General features: G+C 33.8%; 4 protein-coding genes across 4 annotated transcripts; all 4 read right to left on the bottom strand.

The window, feature by feature from the left end:
- Positions 1 to 955: 955 nt before the first annotated feature.
- On the bottom strand, positions 956 to 1,762 carry LOC113774239 (aspartic proteinase nepenthesin-2-like). The gene is made up of 2 exons (XM_027318796.1): positions 1,571 to 1,762; positions 956 to 1,411 (listed from the first exon to the last, which is right to left on the bottom strand). Exons 1-2 carry the CDS (start codon positions 1,760 to 1,762, stop codon positions 956 to 958), a joined length of 648 nt encoding a protein of 215 aa, XP_027174597.1.
- Positions 1,763 to 2,477: 715 nt separating this feature from the next.
- LOC113774238 (aspartic proteinase CDR1-like) lies at positions 2,478 to 3,815 on the bottom strand. Its single transcript, XM_027318795.1, has one exon. It carries the CDS (start codon positions 3,813 to 3,815, stop codon positions 2,478 to 2,480), a length of 1,338 nt encoding a protein of 445 aa, XP_027174596.1.
- A 514-nt stretch (positions 3,816 to 4,329) lies between these two features.
- LOC113774237 (aspartic proteinase CDR1-like) lies at positions 4,330 to 5,571 on the bottom strand. The gene is made up of 2 exons (XM_027318794.1): positions 5,292 to 5,571; positions 4,330 to 5,099 (listed from the first exon to the last, which is right to left on the bottom strand). The coding sequence occupies exons 1-2, from the start codon at positions 5,569 to 5,571 to the stop codon at positions 4,330 to 4,332; spliced, it is 1,050 nt and encodes a 349-aa protein (XP_027174595.1).
- A 4,686-nt stretch (positions 5,572 to 10,257) lies between these two features.
- Positions 10,258 to 11,043, bottom strand: LOC113774236 (aspartic proteinase nepenthesin-2-like). The gene is made up of 2 exons (XM_027318793.1): positions 10,857 to 11,043; positions 10,258 to 10,697 (listed from the first exon to the last, which is right to left on the bottom strand). Exons 1-2 carry the CDS (start codon positions 11,041 to 11,043, stop codon positions 10,258 to 10,260), a joined length of 627 nt encoding a protein of 208 aa, XP_027174594.1.
- Positions 11,044 to 22,516: the final 11,473 nt, after the last annotated feature.

Raw genomic sequence — 22,516 nt, 5'->3', positions numbered from 1 at the left:
ATGGCTGGTTCTTGGTATCAAAAGACGGAAAAGAACGATGGTTGTGGTGATTAGACGAAAGTTAGCCATACTTTCTGACTATTATGCAAAGGTTTGCTGCAAGCAAATGTGTAAATGTGCAAAGTGTTTTAAAGGATTCTCTCTTCCCAAATTTGTCAGCTAATGTAAAACAAATGACACATAATCTTAATTTTCAATGTTATTGTCAATCAATCAACAATAGCCTGCAGCTAAAGTTGGTTGTTGTTTCTTGATGATGTAGAGTTGGCAAGACAATTGTATTAATTACTTGCCCTCACACGATGAAGCACACGTCTACCTTGTAACAACATCAAATATATCATTATCATTACTCTATAAAAGGTAGGATGAGTCTTGGTAACAGGGAGTGTAAGTGTAAACATATTTTGCTTTTAGTTTTTGTTTAGCCTAAATTACCCTCATGTTTTTTAATTAGAGGTATTACAATTCAATCATGACACTAATAAGAAAAAATGAAAATTTTCAATAAATTACATCTAAAAAATATTGATAATAAAAATTATAAACTACGCATTTACAACTATATTCATCAATCATTTTCTTCAACTCCAATTATTGAAATATTCGCATTCCATCCTTTCAAAGTTAACATACATTTCATTCATGTCAAATGATATATAGAAATATTTTTGAAGTCCTACGCCAAGAAGACTGTGATCGACACAATTCTCTGCAGCATTCAACACACTTAAACATACCACATCTGGGTATACTTGTTTAAACAAATTCTCTTTATCTAATTCCATTGTTGCTCCATCAAAAATGAAATGCTATTGCTTTAAAGCCCTTAAAATCCCTAAACAAGTGTCCAATATAGCAAAGTTGATACTTTTCCAAAGAGAAATATCGTCTTTCCAAAGAGTCCCTTATGTAATCAACAATTGCATGTTCAAGTTTCTCGTTTGCAATATCTTCAAAGGAAACTCAAACTTGAACCTAGATCAATAATTGCACCCACACCACATTTAAAATTATCCATTCTCAAATCCTTTTTGTCAATGCCGAGCATCCTACCCCCAAAGCTAATGCCTTCAAGATTTACGTAGTAATGGAACTCCCTAAAAATAAGAGGAGTTGAGTCTTCAACTCCTCCGGACTTTATCCCTATGATCAGTATATTTTTTTCATCAAATGGATCGCTTAAATTTCCAATACAATATGAGAACTCACTACTATCCAGTTGTGAAGCTAATGAGATTCCTGAAGGACCAAGCCCCAAGACACGATTGAACTTGTCTATGTAGTTATTTTTTCTAGTACATCCAAATAACGGATTGAACTCATGCGCTGGTTGGTAGTCAAATGATGAACCGAAAATAAATCTTTCAAATGCAAGATTTTCACGGACAACGACTTCACCCAAATATTTCTATACATACCAGTAAAGAGTGGGTGTTGGAATACATGTCAATGGAGTAGAAGAACAAAAGTCCTCGCACCTCATATTAGCAGAATATGTTTAAGACTCCGCAGGCCAATAGTTTCTATAAAATGTACTATTGCCGCCTATACCAGGTTTGCACTGAACCCAAAGCAGATTACTACCAATATCCAACGCAACCAATTGAGCAGCCTCCCGTGAACCAATGTTGAAACCCACCAAAAACACAGGTATTGATGTGTTAACAAAAATTTCAATCTCGAAATCAGTATCATTATCTGAATCATCAATTGAATCATCTGAATTATCTTGTACTGTCAGCTTCAAATATTCTTGCATTGTCACCTTCAAGTATCTTAAGCGAGATAAGGAAATATGTAAGTTCCTATGTACGGCAGCATTTGTGTCAAAATAGGGGGAGTGAATAGAGTTATAATTAATCATTATCGTAACTATCCTACTCCTACTACTATGGCTTGTTCTTGGTATCAAAAGACAGAAAAAAATGATGGTTGTGGTGATTAGATGAAAGTTAGCCATACTTTCTGACTATTACACAAAGGTTTGCTGCAAGCAAATGTGTAAATGTGTAAAATATTTTAAAGGATTCTCTCTTCCCAAATTTGTCATCTCATGTAAAACAATAACACATAATCTTAATTTTCAATGTTATTGTCAATCAATCAGCACTAGCCTGCAGCTAAAGTTGGTTGTTGTTTGTTGATAATGTAGAGTTGGTAAGAGAATTATATTAATTACATGTCCTCACACGATAAAGCACACGTCTACCTTGTAACAACCTCAAATATATCATTATCATTACTCTATAAAAGGTAGGATGAGTCTTGGTAACAGGGAGTGTAAGTGTAAACATATTTTGCTTTTAGTTTTTGTTTAGCCTAAATTACCCTCATGTCTTTTAATTAGAGTTATTACATTTCAATCATGAAACTAATAAGAAAAAATGAAAAGTTTCAATAAATTATATCTAAAAAAGATTGGTAATAAAAATTAAAAATCACGCATTTACAACTGTATTCGTCAATCATTTTCTTCAACTCCAATTATTGAAATATTCACATTCGATCCTCTCAAAGTTAACAGGCATTTCATTCATGTCAAATGATATATAGAAATATTTTTGGAGTTCTACGCCAAGAAGACTGTGATCGACACCATTCTCTGCAACATTCAACACACTTAAACATACCACATCTGAGTATACTTGCTTGAACAAATTCTCTCTATCTAATTCCATTGTTGCTCCATCAAAATGAAATGCTATTGTTGTAAAGCCCTTAAAATCCCTAAACAAGTGTCCAATATAGCAATGTTGATACTTGTCCAAAAAGAAATATCGTCTTTCTAATGAGTCTCCTATGTAATCAAGTTTCTCGTATGCAATATCATAAAGAAAACTCAAACTTGAACCTGAATCAATAATTGCACCCCCACCACTTTTAAAATTATCGATTCTTAAATCTTTTTTGTCATTAATGCCTTCAACATTCACGTAGTAATGGAACTCCCTAATAATAAGAGGAGTTGAGTTTTCAACTCCTCCGGACTTTATCCCTATGATCAGTATATTTTTTTCGTCAAATGGATCGTTTAAATTTTCAATACAATATGAGAACTCACTATTATCCAGTTGTGAAGTTAATGAGATTCCTGAAGGACCAAGCCCCGAGACACCATTGAACTTGTCTATGCAGCTATTTTTTCTAGTACATCCAAATAACGGATTTAACTCATGCGCTGGTTGGTTGTCAAATGATGAACCGAAAATAAATCGTTCAAATGCAAGATTTCCACGGACAACGACTTCACCCAAATATTTCAATACATACCAGCAGAGAGTGGGTGTTGGAATACATGTCAATGGAGTAGATGAACAAAAGTCCTCGCACCTCACATTAGCAGCATATATTGAAGACTCCCCAGGCCAATAGTTTTTATAGAATGTCCTATTGCCGCCTATACCAGGTTTGCACTGAACCCAAAGTAGATTACTACCAGTAACCAACGCAACCAATTGAGCAGCATCCCGTGAACCAATGTTGAAACCCATAAAAAACGCAGGTATTGATGTTTTAACAAAAATTCCAGTCTCGAAATCAGTATCATGATCTGAATCATCATTTGAATCATCTGAATCATCTTGTACTGTCACCTTCAAATCTTCTTGCATTGTCACCTTCAAGTATCTTAAGCGAGATAAGGAAATATGCAAATCCCTGTGTACGGCAGCATTTGTGTCAAAATAGAGGGAGTGAATAAAATTATAATGAATCATTTTCGTAACTATCCTACTCCTACTACTATGGCTGGTTCTTGGTATCAAAAGACGGAAAAGAACGATGGTTGTGGTGATTAGACGAAAGTTAGCCATACTTTCTGACTATTATGCAAAGGTTTGCTGCAAGCAAATGTGTAAATGTGCAAAGTGTTTTAAAGGATTCTCTCTTCCCAAATTTGTCAGCTAATGTAAAACAAATGACACATAATCTTAATTTTCAATGTTATTGTCAATCAATCAACAATAGCCTGCAGCTAAAGTTGGTTGTTGTTTCTTGATGATGTAGAGTTGGCAAGACAATTGTATTAATTACTTGCCCTCACACGATGAAGCACACGTCTACCTTGTAACAACATCAAATATATCATTATCATTACTCTATAAAAGGTAGGATGAGTCTTGGTAACAGGGAGTGTAAGTGTAAACATATTTTGCTTTTAGTTTTTGTTTAGCCAAAATTACCCTCATGTCTTTTAATTAGAGTTATTACATTTCAATCATGAAACTAATAAGAAAAAATGAAAAGTTCAATAAATTATATCTAAAAAAGATTGGTAATAAAAATTAAAAATCACGCATTTACAACTGTATTCGTCAATCATTTTCTTCAACTCCAATTATTGAAATATTCACATTCGATCCTCTCAAAGTTAACAGGCATTTCATTCATGTCAAATGATATATAGAAATATTTTTGGAGTTCTACGCCAAGAAGACTGTGATCGACACCATTCTCTGCAACATTCAACACACTTAAACATACCACATCTGAGTATACTTGCTTGAACAAATTCTCTCTATCTAATTCCATTGTTGCTCCATCAAAATTTAATGCTATTGTTGTAAAGCCCTTAAAATCCCTAAACAAGTGTCCAATATAGCAATGTTGATACTTGTCCAAAAAGAAATATCGTCTTTCAAATGAGCCTCCTATGTAATCAAGTTTCTCGTATGCAATATCATAAAGAAAACTCAAACTTGAACCTGAATCAATAATTGCACCCCCACCACTTTTAAAATTATCGATTCTTAAATCTTTTTTGTCATTAATGCCTTCAAGATTTACGTTGTAATTGAACTCCCTAATAATAAGAGGAGTTGAATTTTCAACTCCTCCGGACTTTATCCCTATGATTAGTATATTTTTTTCACCAAATGGATCGTTTAAATTTCCAATACAATATGAGAACTCACTATTATCCAGTTGTGAAGCTAATGAGATTCCAGAAGGGCCAAGCCACAAGACACGATTGAACTTGTCTATGTAGCTATTTTTTCTAGTACATCCAAATAACGGATTTAACTCAAGCGCTGGTTGGTTGTCAAATGATGAACCGAAAATAAATCGTTCAAATGCAAGATTTCCACGGTCAACGACTTCACCCAAATATTTCAATACATACCAGCAGAGAGTGGGTGTTGGAATACATGTTAATGGAGTAGATGAACAAAAGTCCTCGCACCTCACATTAGCAGCACATATTGAAGACTCCCCAGGCCAATAGTTTTTATAGAATGTCCTATTGCCGCCTATACCAGGTTTGCACTAAACCCAAAGTAGATTACTACCAGTAACCAACGCAACCAATTGAGCAGCATCCCGTGAACCAATGTTGAAACCCATAAAAAACGCAGGTATTGATGTTTTAACAAAAATTCCAGTCTCGAAATCAGTATCATGATCTGAATCATCATTTGAATCATCTGAATCATCTTGTACTATCACCTTCAAATCTTCTTGCATTGTCACCTTCAAGTATCTTAAGCGAGATAAGGAAATATGCAAATCCCTGTGTACGGCAGCATTTGTGTCAAAATAGGGGGAGTGAATAAAATTATAATGAATCATTTTCGTAACTATCCTACTCCTACTACTATGGCTGGTTCTTGGTATCAAAAGACGGAAAAGAACGATGGTTGTGGTGATTAGACGAAAGTTAGCCATACTTTCTGACTATTACGCAAAGGTTTGCTGCAAGCAAATGTGTAAATGTGCAAAGTATTTTAAAGGATTCTCTCTTCCCAAATTTGTCATCTCATTTGAAGCAAATGACACATAATCTTAATTTTCAATGTTATTGTCAATCAATCAGCAATAGCCTGCAGCGAAAGTTGGTTGTTCTTTGTTGATGATGTAGAGTTGGCAAGAGTATTGTATTAATTACTTGCCCTCACACTATGAAGCACATGTCTACCTTGTAACAATATCAAATATATCATTATCATTACTCTATAAAAAGTAGGATGAATCTTGGTAACAGGGAGTGTAAGTGTAAACATATTTTGCTTTTAGTTTTTGTTTAGCCTAAATTACCCTCATGCCTTTTAATTATAGTTATTACATTTCAATCATGACACTAATAAGAAAGAATAAAAAGTTTCAATAAATTACATCTAAAAAATGTTGGTAATAAAATTTAAAAACTAACCATTTGCAACTATATTCACCTATCATTTTCTTCAACTCCAATTATTGAAATATTAACGTTCCATCCTCTCAAAGTTAACTTGCATTTCAGTCATGTCAAATGTTATATAGAAATATTTTTGGAGTTCTACACCAAGAAGACTGTGATCGACACCATTCTCTGCAGCATTCAACATATTTAAACATACCACATCTGAGTATACTTGCTTAAACAAATTCTCTTTATCTAATTCCATTGTTGCTCCATCAAAATGAATTGCTATTGTTGTAAAGCCCTAAAAATCCCTAAACAAGCGTCTTTCCAATGAGTTATCTATGTAATCAACAATCGGCTATTCAAGTTTCTCGTACGTATGCAATATCTTGAAGGAAACTCAAACTTGAACCTGAATCAATAATTGCACCCCCACCACTTTTAAAATTATCCATTCTCAAACCCTTTTTATCAGTGCCGAGCATCCTACCCCCAAAGCTAATGCCTTTAAGATTTACATTGTAATGGAACTCCCTTATAATAAGAGGAGTTGAGTTTTCAACTCCTCCGGACTTTATCCCTATGATTAGTATATTTTTTTCATCAAATGGATCGCTTAAATTTTCAATACAATATGAGAACTAACTACTATCCAGTTGTGAAACTAATGAGATTCCTGAAGGACCAAACCCCAAGACATGATTGAACTTGTCTATGTAGCAATTTTTTCTAATACATCCAAATAACAGATTTAACTCATGCGCTGGTTGGTTATCAAATGATGAATCGAAAACAAATCTTTCAAATGCAAGATTTCCTCAGACAACAACTTCACCCAAATATTTCAATACATACCAGCAGAGAGTGGGTGTTAGAATACATGTCAATGGAGTAGAAGAACAAAAGTCCTCGCACCTCACATTAGCAGAATATGTTGAAGACTCCTCCGACCAATAGTTTCTATAGAATGTCCTATTGCCGCCCATACCAAGTTTGCACTGAACCAAAAGCGGATTACTACCAGTATCCAACGCAACCAATTGAGCAGCCTCTCATGAACCAATGTTGAAACCCACCAAAAACACAGGTATTGATGTGTTAACAAAAATTTCTGTCTCGAAATCAGTATCATTATCTGAATCATCATTTGAATCCTCTAAATCATCTTGTACTGTCAGCTTCAAATATTCTTGCATTGTCATCTTCAAATATCTTAAGCGAGATAAGGAAATATGCAAGTTCCAATGTTCGGCAGTATTTGTGTCAAAATAGGGGGAGTGAATAGAGTTATAATGAATCATTTTTGTAACTATCTTACTCCAACTACAACAGCTAGTTCTTGCTATCAAAAGACAGAAAAGAACGATGGTTGTGGTGATTAGAAGAAAGCTAGCCATACTTTCTGACTATTATGCAAAGGTTTGCTGCAAGCAAATGTGTAAATGTGCAAAGTGTTTTAAAGGATTCTCTCTTCCCAAATTTGTTATCTCATGTAAAGCAAATGACACATAATCTTAATTTTCAATGTTATTGTCAATCAATCAGCAATAGCCTGCAACTAAAGTTGGTTGTTTTTTGTTGATGATGTAGAGTTGGCAAGAGAATTGTATTAATTACTTGCCCTCAAACGATGAAGCACACGTCTACCTTGTAACAATATCAAATATATCATTATCATTACTCTATAAAAAGTAAGATGAGTCTTGGTAACAGGGAGTGTAAGTGTGAACATATTTTGCTTTCAGTTTTTGTTTAGCCTAAATGACTCTCATGCCTTTTAATTAGAGTTATTACATTTCAATCATGACACTAATAAGAAAAAATAAAAAGTTTCAATAAATTACATCTAAAAAATATTGGTAATAAAATTTAAAAACTACCCATTTGCAACTATATTCACCTATCATTTTCTTCAACTCCAATTATTGAAATATTCACATTCCATTCTCTCAAAGTTAACTTGCATTTCATTCATGTCAAATGATATATAGAAATATTTTTGGAGTTCTACACCAAGAAGACTGTGATCGACACCATTCTCTGCAGCATTCAATGCATTTAAACATACCATATCTGAGTATACTTGCTTAAACAAATTCTCTTTATCTAATTCCATTGTTGCTCCATCAAAATGAAATGCTATTGTTGTAAAGCCCTAAAAATCCCTAAACAAGCGTCTTTCCAATGAGTTCTCTATGTAATCAACAATTGCCTATTCAAGTTTCTCGTATGCAATATCTTGAAGGAAACTCAAACTTGAACTTGAATCAATAATTGCACCCCCACCACTTTTAAAATTATCCATTTTCAAATCCTTTTTATCAGTGCCGAGCATCCTACCCCCAAAGCTAATGCCTTCAAGATTTGCGTAGTATTGGAACTCCCAAATAATAAGAGGAGTTGAGTTTTCAAATCCTCCGGACTTTATCCCTATGATCAGTATATTTTTCTCATCAAATGGATCGCTTAAATTTCCAATACAATATGAGAACTAACTACTATCCAGTTGTGAAGCTAATGAGATTCCTGAAGGACCAAACCCCAAGACACGATTGAACTTGTCTATGTTGCTATTTTTTCTAATACATCCAAATAACAGATTTAACTCATGCGCTGGTTGGTTGTCAAATGATGAATCGAAAACAAATCTTTCAAATGCAAGATTTCCTCGGACAACGATTTCACCCAAATATTTCAATACTTACCAGCAGAGAGTGGATGTTAGAATACATGTCAATGGAGTAGAAGAACAAAAGTTCTCGCACCTCACATTAGCAGAATATGTTGAAAACTCCCCCGACCAGTAGTTTCTATAGAATGTCTTATTGCCGCCTATACTAGGTTTGCACTGAACCCAAAAGCAGATTACTACCAGTATCCAACGCAACCAATTGAGCAGCCTCTCGTGAACCAATGTTGAAACCCACCAAAAACACAGGTATTGATGTGTTAACAAAAATTCCAGTCTCGAAATCAGTATCATTATCTGAATCATCATTTGAATCCTCTGAATCATCTTGTACTGTCAGTTTCAAATATTCTTGCATTGTCATCTTCAAATATCTTAAGCGAGATAAGGAAATATGCAAGTTCCTATGTTCGGCAGTATTTGTGTCAAAATAGGGGGAGTGAATAGAGTTATAATGAATCATTTTTGTAACTATCATACTCCTACTACTATGGCTGGTTCTTGTTATCAAAAGACAGAAAAGAACGATAGTTGTGGTGATTAGAAGAAAGCTAGCCACAATTTCTGGCTATTATGCAAAGGTTTGCTGCAAGCAAATGTGTAAATGTACAAAGTGTTTTAAAGGATTCTCTCCTCCCAAATTTGTCAACTCATGTAAAGCAAATGACACATAATATTAATTTTCACTGTTATTGTCAATCAATCTGCAATAGCTTGCAGCTAAAGTTGGTTGTTGTTTGTTGATGATGTAGAGTTGGCAAGAGAATTGTATTAATTACTTGCCCTCACACTATGAAGCACACATCTACCTTGTAACAATATCAAATATATCATTATCATTACTCTATAAAAAGTAAGATGAGTCTTGGTAACAGGGAGTGTAAGTGTGAACATATTTTGCTTTCAGTTTTTGTTTAGCCTAAATGACTCTCATGCCTTTTAATTAGAGTTATTATATTTCAATCATGACACTAATAAGAAAAAATGAAAAGTTTCAATAAATTACATCTAAAAAATATTGGTAATAAAAATTATAAACCACGCATGTACAACTATATTCAGCAATCATTTTCTTCAACTCCACTTATTGAAATATTCACATTCCATCCTCTCAAAGTTAACTTGCATCTCATTCATGTCAAATGATATATAGAAATATTTGTGGAGTTCTACGCCGAGAAGACAGTGATCGACACCATTCTCTGCAGCATTTAACACACTTAAACATACCACATCTGTGTATACTTGCTTAAACAAATTCTCTTTATCTAATTCCGTTGTTGCTCCATCAAAATGAAATACTATTGTTGTAAAGCCCTTAAAATCCCTAAACGAGTGTCCAATATAGCAAAGTTGATATTTGTCCAAAGGGAAATATCGTCTTTCCAATGAGTCCCATATGTAATCAACAATTGCCTGTTCAAGTTTCTCGTTTGCAATATCTTCAAAGGAAACTCAAACTTGAACCTGAATCAATAATTGCACCCCCACCACTTTTAAAATTATCCATTCTCAAATCCTTTTTGTCAATGCCGAGCATCCTACCCCCAAAGCTAATGCCTTCAAGATTTACGTAGTAATGGAACTCCCTAATAATAAGAGGAGTTGAGTTTTCAACTCCTCCGGACTTTATCCCTATGATCAGTATATTTTTTTCATCAAATGGATCGCTTAAATTTTCAATACAATATGAGAACTCACTACTATCCAGTTGTGAAGCTAATGAGATTCCTGAAGGACCAAGCCCCAAGACACGATTGAATTTGTCTATGTAGTTATTTTTTCTAGTACATCCAAATAACGGATTGAACTCATGCGCTGGTTGGTTGTCAAATGATGAACCGAAAATAAATCTTTCAAATGCAAGATTTTCACGGACAACGACTTCACCCAAATATTTCAATACATACCAGCAGAGAGTGGGTGTTGGAATACATGTCAATGGAATAGAAGAACAAAAGTCCTCGCACCTCACATTAGCAGAATATGTTGAAAACTCCCCAGGCTAATAGTTTCTATAGAATGTCCTATTGCCGCCTATACCAGGTTTGCACTGAACCCAAAGCAGATTACTACCAGTATCCAACGCAACCAATTGAGCAGCCTCCCGTGAACCAATGTTGAAACCCACCAAAAACACAGGTATTGATGTGTTAACAAAAATTCCAGTCTCGAAATCAGTATCATGATCTGAATCATCTTGTACTGTTAGCTTCAAATCTTCTTGCATTGTCACCTTCAAGTATCTTAAGCGAGATAAGGAAATATGCAAGTCCCTATGTTCGGCAGCATTTGTGTCAAAATAGGGGGAGTGAATAGAGTTATAATGAATCATTTTTGTGACTATCCTACTCCTACTACTATGGATGGTTCTTGCTATCAAAAGACAGAAAAGAACGATGGTTGTGGTGATTAGAAGAAAGCTAGCCATACTTTCTGACTATTATGCAAAGGTTTGCTGCAAGCAAATGTGTAAATGTGCAAAGTATTTTAAAGGATTCTCTCTTCCCAAATTTGTCAGCTCATGTAAAGCAAATGACACATAATCTTAATTTTCAATGTTATTGTCAATCAATCAACAATAGCCTGCAGCTAAAGTTGGTCGTTGTTTGTTGATGATGTAGAGTTAGCAAGAGAATTGTATTAATTACTTGCCCTCACACGATGAAACACACGTCTACCTTGTAACAACATCAAATATATCATTATCACTACTCTATAAAAAGTAGGATGAGCCTTGGTAACAGGGAGTATAAGTGTAAACATATTTTGCTTTTAGTTTTGTTTAGCCTAAATTACCCTCATGTCTTTTAATTAGAGTTATTACATTTCAATCATGACACTAATAAGAAAAAATGAAAAGTTTCAATAAATTACATCTCAAAAGTATTGGTAATAAAAATTAAAGACTACCCATTTACAACTATATTCACCAATCATTTTCTTCAACTCCAATTATTGTATGTGTTAAAATTATCTCCAATTATTATATTCTTATGTGTGATAGTTAAAGTTAACTATATTTTATATACCATATTGGTATAGAAAAAAATCATGATTAACAAGAAGGCAAAACGTTATAAACAGTTATGAGAAAATGAAAGGTTTAATTCATGATTAAATTCACTATATTATGTCGAATTGACTAAGAAAACTTCAAAAAATTTGTTGATAGTTATAAAAAAAATATAACAGAAAAAGTATACAACTACTGAAATTGATAAAAATCTGTTGTATCCGAATCATAATGTTTTGGTATGTATTTTGCTCAGGTTTTATTGTATACATTGGTTTGACAAAATATAAAAAAAAATTCCTATGCTTATTGTCACAATCCAAATAAAATATGTAACAGCTTAGTTTAGAGTTCATAAAAATTTCTTCTTCTTCCATCTTCAGAGTTCAATAAACTTTTAATTGTTTTGTATATAATAAAATTTTTTTACAACTAACGGTTGTAAAATTTTATTTATCATATGGTTTCTAAGTTAATATTATACCAACAACTTCGTTTAAATATGATAATCTTCCATCTTCAAAGTTTTTATAACTATAGAATGTACAATAAACTTTTAATTACTTTGTACGCTATATACATTTTGTACCATTACCAAATGCTTAATTTTGTTCATTATATAGTTTCTTAGTTTATATTATGCCAATAATTAAAGTTTTGCACAAAAAATTTAATATATTAAAAGTTTTATATCTTGAAAAAATATATTCACATACAAAGCACGTGAGTTATTACTAGGAACATCAAATATGGCCATCATGAAGAGAAATTCCCAAATTTATGATGAAATTTAAAATTTTTCTATAAAGGAGGCTTTTTGGGCGTGGGATTCCACCAAGTGGTCGTTGCATTTGCCAAGTGCGAACTCAAGAAATTCATATTTGTTAAATGCAATGTCTTCTTAAATTTTTGACTCACAAAAGCCAAAAAAAAAATTCACTTCAAACCTCGCATTCAAGAAATGCGAGGTTGCTGACCTCGCGTTTGTTAAATGCAACGTATGCAATTTCTAAAACCTTTTATCTTTTGAACATTAATAAATTCATGCTCATGTATTTTTATTTTATTTTTTGTTAAAAGCTAAGCAGATCTTTTGCTTTTCTTTTGAGTATGGATTTTACTTTTTATTTTGCAAAATTATGGAGAATGAATTTTTAGGTTATTATCCATTGATCTTGGATTTCACATTAAACATATATTGAATAATCATTGATGTAATCAAAAGTAAATCATTATTTTATCATTGACATAATGTTCAAAGAAGACATTAACTGAACACTAATATTATTTAATCCCATAATCTGATTAGCCCTTGCTATAAATCCTATTTATATCCAACTACTTCCCATGCCATCTAGCATTCCTATTTTTGCTGAGCAGGTTATTGAATTAATTAATTAGCAATTTTGCATATGGTATAAAACTAACTTTTCTTGACAAAGATGTACAATATTATCTAATCAATTAATAATGATAAAATACATCGTACTACTTCGCTAATAATAAAGTTGCTATTTTACTAAGTGTTGAGTACTTGATATATATTAACAATAGCTTATGTAGAATTAGTTGTCCTGAGGATTCTTCAAATATCTTAAAAATCTAATTCTAACTACAAAATATTAATTGGGTTGGTTTCTTTCATTGCAGAAAAATGATCCTTGTACCATTCATCACTTAGTGCCATTGAATCCAATGCCATGGAACATGATTACCCGCAATAAAATTCAAAAATAATAGAATGAATGCATGTACTTCATTCATCCACTGCATAATTATCACTTGAAACGGAAGTATATTAATGTGCTTGACTAACAATACAAAACATAAAGAATGAGCTAAAATGTTCAAAATTATTTGAACTACCTAGGCACTTAGGGTGTGTTTGTTTGGATTAAAAATATTTCTAGAAAATGTTTTCCACAATTTCCAGTGCTTTTTAGCCTTAGAATTGGTGAAAATTATTTTACGAAAGAAATTATTTTCCCCATTTTGACGTGAAAAAACTTTCTTAAATGAGGAACTAAAGCTGTTTTCCAAAAGAAGATCTCCATCGAAAGCTGTTTTTCATCGAGGAGGACTCGATGTGAGTAGAAACTCCATCGAAACTGGTCAATAAAGACCGTCACATATTGTGACAAGTTTTTATGGGAGGTAAGGTTCGAACTCTTGACCTCCCGCACCACTAAGCCTAAGAAGGCTTGGGATGACCACTGGACCTTTTCATAGGTTAGAACATGTAGGCTGGTGGTGAAGTACAGTAGTAGTGGGCAGAGAATAGCGGTGGTGGCGATTGATCATGATTCATGACATTTTAACGATAGCCAATAGGAGCAAAGTTTCAAAATTGCAACCAAACTCCTGAAAATTATGTAAATGCAAATCTTTTCCCAGAAAACAATTTCAACAGAAATATTTTCCTAATGAAAATATTTTACATCTAACCAAATAGACCCTTAATGGAAAAGTTATTCATCGTTCCAAAGACATCAAATGAGCCTATAACCCCATTCTGATTAAATTAAAACAACCACATAAGCCAATGAATACAAAGAAATTTTATTTTCTCTTCGTATAATATTTCTTTGTACATGAACAGGAAGAAATATTAGTTACAGCATAATCCAATGAATACCAAGAAATATTAGTGTGAAGCATGAACTGGACGATGAACGAGAAACATTCAACAACTCATGAGGAATCTAAACAATTTTCCTTCTCAAAGTACAACTTAGCAGCATAATTTATTGTTTCAGCCCATTGCTAGTCTAACCTTGATAGACCATGAGATCTTGTAGGTATTAGAGACTCTAACAAGCTATCTATTTGCTCGACCCATTGTGAGAACAGGAAAAAATTAGGTGATATTTATTTATTTCTTTAAATGTATTTTCTTTACTTTAAATTATTGCCTTAATTTTCTAGATATTTTTATTAGTGAGTCAAGTTTTTAAATCATTTTCTTGGTATAAGTTAGTACACGTTAAGTTTGACGTGCATTATGGACATGGGACCCGCTAGTGCGATAAGTGTGATAAATTTTTGACGACTAGGTGGAATTTTGCATGAAGGGATATTGTTTATAAGGTGCTAATGGATAATTAGAGGTTAGCTAGATATTTAGCCTTTGGAAGACAATAAGATAAGGGTTAATCTTGGCTAAATATTTGTCTTAAAATTATTGGACTTTTGACCTTGACTAAGGACTTTTTTACCTCTTTAATAAAATCAAAATTTGACCACAATTCCTTCTATTTTGCTCCTAGCTTGGCCGAACCATTGAGAGGGAAAAAGGAAAGGAAACTTCATCTTCAACCACCAATTTCGTGCTTAAATCTTGAGTTCCAACCATAGATTTTGCAAACCACTCCATAAAAGTTGTTCACTAGCGAAGATTAAGGGCTTGAGTGGAGAGATTTTTTGTAGAAAAGCACTAAGCTTCCATCTTTCTTGGAGGTTCAAGGTAACTTAGCAAGATACTTCCCTCTACTTCAAATATTTGCTAATTAGTGGCTTATGGTTGCAAAATTGGTAGTTTTATGAGAAGGTTTCATGGTTTGAAATGATGTTGTGAAAATTTCAGCTTTATAGTGTTAATTTGCAAGACTTGACTTGAGAGTTATGGCCATGATTAACCTTGCTATGTTGTGTTTAATCTGTGGTATGAAGTTGATGATGATTATTGAGGCTTTAGTAGATGATTTCTTGTTGTTTTGCATGAAGTTGTGTAATGTGACCAAAGCTGGTACGAAACAGGATAGCTAGAGCAGTGTTGGGCAATCTGTTGTATCTTGGTAAAGGTCAAAATTGAGTTCTATTTAATGCGTTTGAAACTAGATTCATACGGCTATAAACCGTGAAAATTTCAGACCCTGGTTCTGTCTGTGTGATTTATGGTGATTTTGCAAAATTTGATAAATTTCGAGACTATTCTGCCTTAGTTTTGTAGTTTTCGTATTGTATAGTTAAAATCTGACTGGTTTGTGGTCTGAATCTTGAAAAGTGGCCTTCTATAGATATGTAGCTCTTCAAATCTACTTTCTTGTGTCAAAATTTGGTGATTTTTGGACTTACAAAATCCCTGTTTTGATTTTTTCAAAGTTGGTTGCTGGAGTTAAAAACTTTCTGTTCAGAGAGGTTTTAAGAGTCAATTGAGCTGCGAATTTGTCATCGTTTAGGCCAAACCAGCTCTTGCTTAAAACATGAAAGTTGTAGGGTATTGAGCCAGTTTTCTACCTGTAAAAGTCAAATCAATCAGATCATCGTAGCCTCTAAAATGACCAGAACACCTTGCCTGCAGTGAAAACCCTGATTTGCTGTAATCGTTTTCCTTATACTTTTGAAATGTTCATTTTTGACCCTGAAGACGTCTGATCTTGAACCCGATGTCTTCATAAGAAATGTAGCCCTGTGGCTTAGCTTCGAAAAATATAGAAATGATCTCAATCTGATTTGTATAGCCTCAGTTATGATCAGAATACTAACACATGACAAAGCTGTCACCTATACATTTTCTCTTGAGTATTTGTTTTCTTCACTTTTCTTGATTCCATTCATTTTTCATAGTTCAAATTAACATTTGTACTCCATATTACAATCAAACCCTTGTACTTGATGTTTCCTTAGATTTAAATGAGAAACCTTAATGTTCTTTATTATGCTTAATTCTTGACCCGGAACTTGATTTCTCATGGTTTCATTCTTACTTTTGAACTTTGAATTTGAAAAGGCTTGATTCAAGGCTATAACGACTTGCTTTATTCTTTATTGTACATTTGAGAATTATATACCAACCTCTTGTTTCTTCACTTCTTAAGTGCGAAAACCCTAAGGTTTTGTTTTTCACTTTCATATAAACTTGTTGGTTCTTACCTCAAGATTCGAGAGTCAAGGGTGTTATTCAGGAATCGAGACATATCGCACGTAACAGTGAGTGTTCCTTGCATGTGTGTGTGACTTGAATAGTTTTGCTATATGTTTACTTCATATTTCTTGTATGTTTAAGTGTTAAGTGCTCCCTATAATTGCTCCTATGTAATTTTTTACCGTTTTAAGGCGAGTGTGTACTTTATCATACTCGACCTACTAAAATAACAAATTTCTACCGTTTAACCGTGAATTTCTACTGTTTACCGATTGATTTGATTATTTGCACATGTTGTAAGCTCTTAGCTAAACTGGGCCCTGCACTTGGTTGCTAACCTGCTCGAGCCAGAATTGGACTTGGTCGGGTAGGTTGGAATCCTGAGTCACGGTTTCGGTATACTCGAGTATTACCACTGGAGGAATAAGGTGATGGCCAGACAAACCGAGGGAATTATTAGAGTTATAAGGTGAACCCGACCAAAATAGTTCCACGTGAACACCGTATCCGTTTAATGTGTATTTATTTCTGTAAAATGATAAATGTCTCATTTTAATGTGCCAATGTGAAACCTTGACCCATATGTGCATTGTGTTTAATTTACTTGATTTATTAGAACTGCTTGTGTGTTTTGGAATCTCACTGGATTGTTTAACTCATTCCACTCCTTTGTTTTCCTCAACAGGATTCAAGACCGAGAGCACTCACGAATAGTACTACGTTGTTTTCTTTTGGAGACTTCAAGTTGTATTATAGCAAATGACTGTAGTACATATTCTTTTGGGTTGTATTTAAATTTGAAGGTTAACTAATTTTAAGTATGAAATGTTTTGGAGTACTTTAAATGTATATTGAAAATATTTGAAGAATTTCTAACTTTTAAATTATGGATTGTACTGAGCCTCGGCGAGAGTTGGGCAGATGGTCCGCTGAACCTTTTGGTTCGCTTTAGGGGGAGGTGGGGTCGTCACACCCATTGCTAGTTTATTGTGTTTTCCCTGATTTGTAGATATTTTCACTTACTGAATTTTAGACACTCACGCGAATATTTAAAATTTTGGACATGTATGGAGAGTTTTAGACATGTCTGTGACTTTCAATGATGCGACTATAGTCCCTAAATTGATTTTGTAACAAAATTAACCATATATACAAAATAAATAAATACAAGCATGGTGTGATAACCCGACTTTTAGGATATTACTGTTTCTATTTTTTTTTTTTTTGTTTTAAGACATTGTTTTGTTTTAAAGGTTAGAAACCCTAAATTCTAATCAAAAGAAAAAAAAATCCTAGTTTACTTGTGACTAACCGGTTTTCTTAAATCTCTTATATTTTAATCGAAACCCTAATTGTAACCAATGGAATTGTAAAATTCCTCACATTTTTCTTAAAATTCCTTTTATTTGGTATTTATTCCTTTCTAATAGCTTTACTACTCATTCACACCCTCAGTAAGTGCAATCCACCATAGAATCAAGGGTTTTCCCTTTAGGTTCTTAGTTCGGGTAAATTAGGGCTTTTTGCGTATTTTGACCGTGTGCTCACTTGGTGAGATGTGTGCACTAAATTTGGTGATTAAGAGTGAGTTTTAGATGATATTAAATGTATGATTAGAAGTGATAATAATAAGTTAGTGAATTATAAGATAAAACCCTAGTATATGCGATTTAGGAGAAAACGAGTTGAACCGACGGGTACCGTTTGTTACCGAGTAAGTGCACCACTTAAACACTACTTTATTATCTTAATCTCCTTGCTATTAATTGATTAATATCAGCCTCAAAATATCCTCAAGGCAGCCGAAATATTGGACCAAAAATAAGAGAGAAAAGAACAAAATTTGACTACCAATCAAAGTGTGACACTTGTCACCTTTGACCCAAATTCATTTCTATCATTTTAACCTTCTTGAAGCTTCATTTGAGCTTTCATTTACAGCCTTCCAGCTGTGAGAGTGAGAGGAACTAGAAGAGAGGAAACCATTTCAATCCATCTTGGGTTTTGCTTGATTTAGTGAGAAAACAAGAAAACTAAATCGATTAACTTGCAAATTGAGAGCTTGGGAAGCTTAGGAAGCTAAATTTCACAAGGAGAGGTGGTGGATAACTCTTTCAAGCATCTTTGAGAGGTATATTGGCTGTCCATCACATTTATTTCCCTTAATCTTGTTAAAGTTTAGTTAGAAGCTCTTAATCTTGCCTTATGACGGTTAATCGGTTGGTTTTGATGGATTTGTTGGATATGGAGCTAGGGTTTACATTTTCAGCTTTGATTATAGTTATATACCTCTTAATTGATGTTATTGAGCTAGTAGTTGATGGTTTTGATGGTAGAGTACTTGTTGGATATGAATTTCTAGTGGAAAAGTTCAAATTCCAGATTTGAGATTCTTCTTTGTTCTGTTCTGCTCGGTTTTTTTTTACTATGATGGGGGCCGAATTAGCCTTAGCTCAAAACATTAAAGTTGTAGGTAATGATGTTTTATAGTTTTCTGTAAAATTTCAGCTCAATCAGATAACTGTATCATATGAAAAGACAAAAATACCCCTGGCTGCCATAGGTAGAGCTCTGTGGCCAGTTTTGACATTTCACCAATCTGACCACGTCTGTTCACCCTGATCCGTACTGAATTAGCATTTGACCAAAACACAAAAGTTGTAGTGCTATGTCTTAGCTTTCCAACGCACCTGAAAACGCCTCAATCGGACTTCGTTAACCTGAGTTATTGTCATTTACGCATAGTACGGTTAACTAGCCCGAATGTGAGATTCTGGTTTTGTAAATTGAAATTTTGACTTAGATATACGACAAACTGGACTGAGTGGTATTCATCAAAGTTGTAGTTCTTTGTCTTAGCTTTGAAACGGTATAAATTTCACACCAATCCGATAAGTGTATCTTCCGTGGTGTCCGTTCTGCCAAGCGACATCAAATCTGTCTTTTGTTTTATGACTTAAATCTCATTTCCAGACATTTTTCTAGTTTGGTTTTGTACTTGTATGACTTTGAGCCTATTGAACGGCTATTGAAATGAGATGATTTTGTGTGTGACTTTGGAACTGATTGAGAAAAGGAATGAAGCCATAAATGGCTGGAAAATAGATAAATACAAAGGGTGAGCTGCCCAAATTTACGCTCGAGGGTTAGGTAGATATACTTGCGACTCGAGTAATGCTTGAGAGCGAATACCACTTGAACCATCTAGGCTTTTACGTCTTCTTTTATTTGAGGTATATAAGTTAGAACTTGGCCGACCTTGTAGCCTTGGAAAAATAAAATTTACGACTAATAGAAATACATTTTCTCCATTTCTTCGACTCAAATGGTATTTCAAGTATAATTGCTTCAACGTTTCAAAGGTTTAAGAGCGAGCATGAATTTTTAGGAATTTAATAACTATCGTGAACACTACTTAAGCAAGTTGCATTTACTTGATTTTCTTGAAGCTAAACTCCTATGTTTCGAACTCTAGAGAGTTTTACATTCGCAAATGATATTTTATCGCAGATTTGGACTCCAACTAGGGAGTTGGGCCTGAACGTGACTTTTGAAAGATACTAGATCTTTGGTGAGTGCTTCCAAATACCTGATTGAACTTGAAACTTGGTTTTACTACTTGAATAATGTGATCGAATGATATGTGATTGGTATGGTCGGGCAAGGTTGTACTTTATCGCACTTGCCCTAATGTGATATGTACTGTACTCGTTTATTATTGCAATTGACTTGATATACTTGTGCTTAACTTGTAAGTACTGAGCGGTAGTATGTACCACACTCGATCAGAGTGGGAGGTACCTTTCATTCCCGTCTCTGTACTTTTATCTTGATTTAGTTGATTGGAGAGATTATCTCATCGAATTCTTGGAGACCCAAACCCCACTGGCTAGTTAATCAAGTCGAGCCGGCAAGGGATTGGTCGATTAGATAACAAACCATGGGTAGTTAGTGATGTCCAGTGAAGTGTTATCTCCTCGACTAATCGGTATACTCGAGTATTACCACCAGTGTTTATTGAGAATTTTGGGCCTAGTAGGGGGTTTGGATGGTGGACGGAAAGTAGTTTAAGTGGTGCTCTACCGGATTGGTTACTTACTTGAAAGTTGACGGAGTGTCAACTATTACTTGATCAAGCTCTGGTGATGCAATGAGAATTTAGCTCCTGAGAGCCATCCGTATCTTTATACTTTAGAATGATTAATACTTATCGTGTTATTGTTTCGTTTTAAAAGAAAACTTTGCACTTACTCATTTTGAGATTTGCTACTTGAAGTGTTATTACTCACTTTTATGAACTTTTCATGCTCACTACTTTGCTACATGATACTTACATGTTTAAATAATGGTCAATTTGCTATTTGGAATCTCACTGGGTTTTTAGTTCATTCTATGTCATTTGTTTTCCTTACAGGGGATACGAGTGAGGCGTGAGACGTGTACAGACTAGCGTAGTCTAGTTCTTTTAAATTTTTTTGTAATAGTTCTCGCCCTAGTGCTTGAATATGGTTGGATGTATTAAGAATTGGGAACTTTCGTTTTATTTGGGATTATATATTATTTTGAGATAGAAATAAATGTAAGTATGCGTTTCAAGTTTGGGAATTGTTTTTTTTGTTTTATCCTCGAGATTATTTCTTATTTCTTTTGAAGAGTTTGAATGAATCCTGGCGAGAGTTGGACAGGCGGTCCGCCGAACCCTGGGGTACGCCCTAGGGGGAGGTGGGGCCGTCACACATGGTACTCTACTTGATCCTAGGCATACTACAACTTGACTTTGCTATACAACTATAAGATGAATATTTTATATGAATTTCGTGCTTATTGATAGTTCAAAAAATGCAGACGAGTCCTGAGCTTGGTAAATTCAAAAGCTTGAGTGGGTGAATAATACAACTTGAAGGCTTTTACTATTCTGCTAGATGAAAAGCATCCTCAAAAGCTTTCACAATTATAGCCGTGTAAAATGATTAGGGTTGTAAATCGGGTCTAATGAGCCAGACTTTTATAAGTTCGAGCTCAGTTCATTTAATTTGTAATATTTTCGGGTTTCAGATTATGAGTTTCGGGTTAAAAAATATGAAACTCATACTCAACTCACATAACATTCGGGTTGTGAGACTTATTCGGGTTTAACCCAAGCTTACTTATTACTCTTAATTTTATATTTTAATATAATTACTATAACTATTAAGTTGTAAAACTAATTTAACACTTATAAGGCTACAATATTAAAACTAAACATGAACAAATAATAATTCTTCAAAAGTATATAAACCAAAAAAATTTCAACAATATTTATATTTAATTCGTTTAAAATACATGAAAAATAGTAATAAAACATGCTGTCATAAGCCAATATATCTTTAAAAGTTGAAACTTTTGTATAGCCTTGTGACTTGAATCCAAATATACTTGATGCTTTGTGTTTCTAGATCAAAAAGAAATCAACCAATATTATGCCGATACAAAAATTTACTCAACCAATAAGAAAAGTTAGAGATTCAATTATGCAATTACTAATATTGGCTCTCAAGAAAGCTCATAGAAGAGTCTTCAGATGTATTTTTGTATTTTGTAATTTATATACTTTTAGTATTTAGTAATAATATATTTGGGTATATAATTATGCATAATATCAAAATATAAATATTATATATATATGTAATTAAAGGGTCAGGCCTATATCGGGTTTAAGCCTAAACAGGCCCAAGCTTGGCTCATAGTTAATTCGGGCCTAATTTTTAGGTTCAATCTCAGACCGGTTCACTAAAAAGTCTGACTCATCGAGCTTTTTATCGGGCCAAACGAGCCGAGATCGGG

This window comes from Coffea eugenioides, chromosome 6 (assembly GCF_003713205.1).
Source record: "Coffea eugenioides isolate CCC68of chromosome 6, Ceug_1.0, whole genome shotgun sequence".
NCBI classification, from domain to species: domain Eukaryota; kingdom Viridiplantae; phylum Streptophyta; class Magnoliopsida; order Gentianales; family Rubiaceae; genus Coffea; species Coffea eugenioides.
The sequence above is the reverse complement of the archived record's forward strand: the minus strand, read 5'-3'. Positions and strand labels throughout refer to the sequence as shown.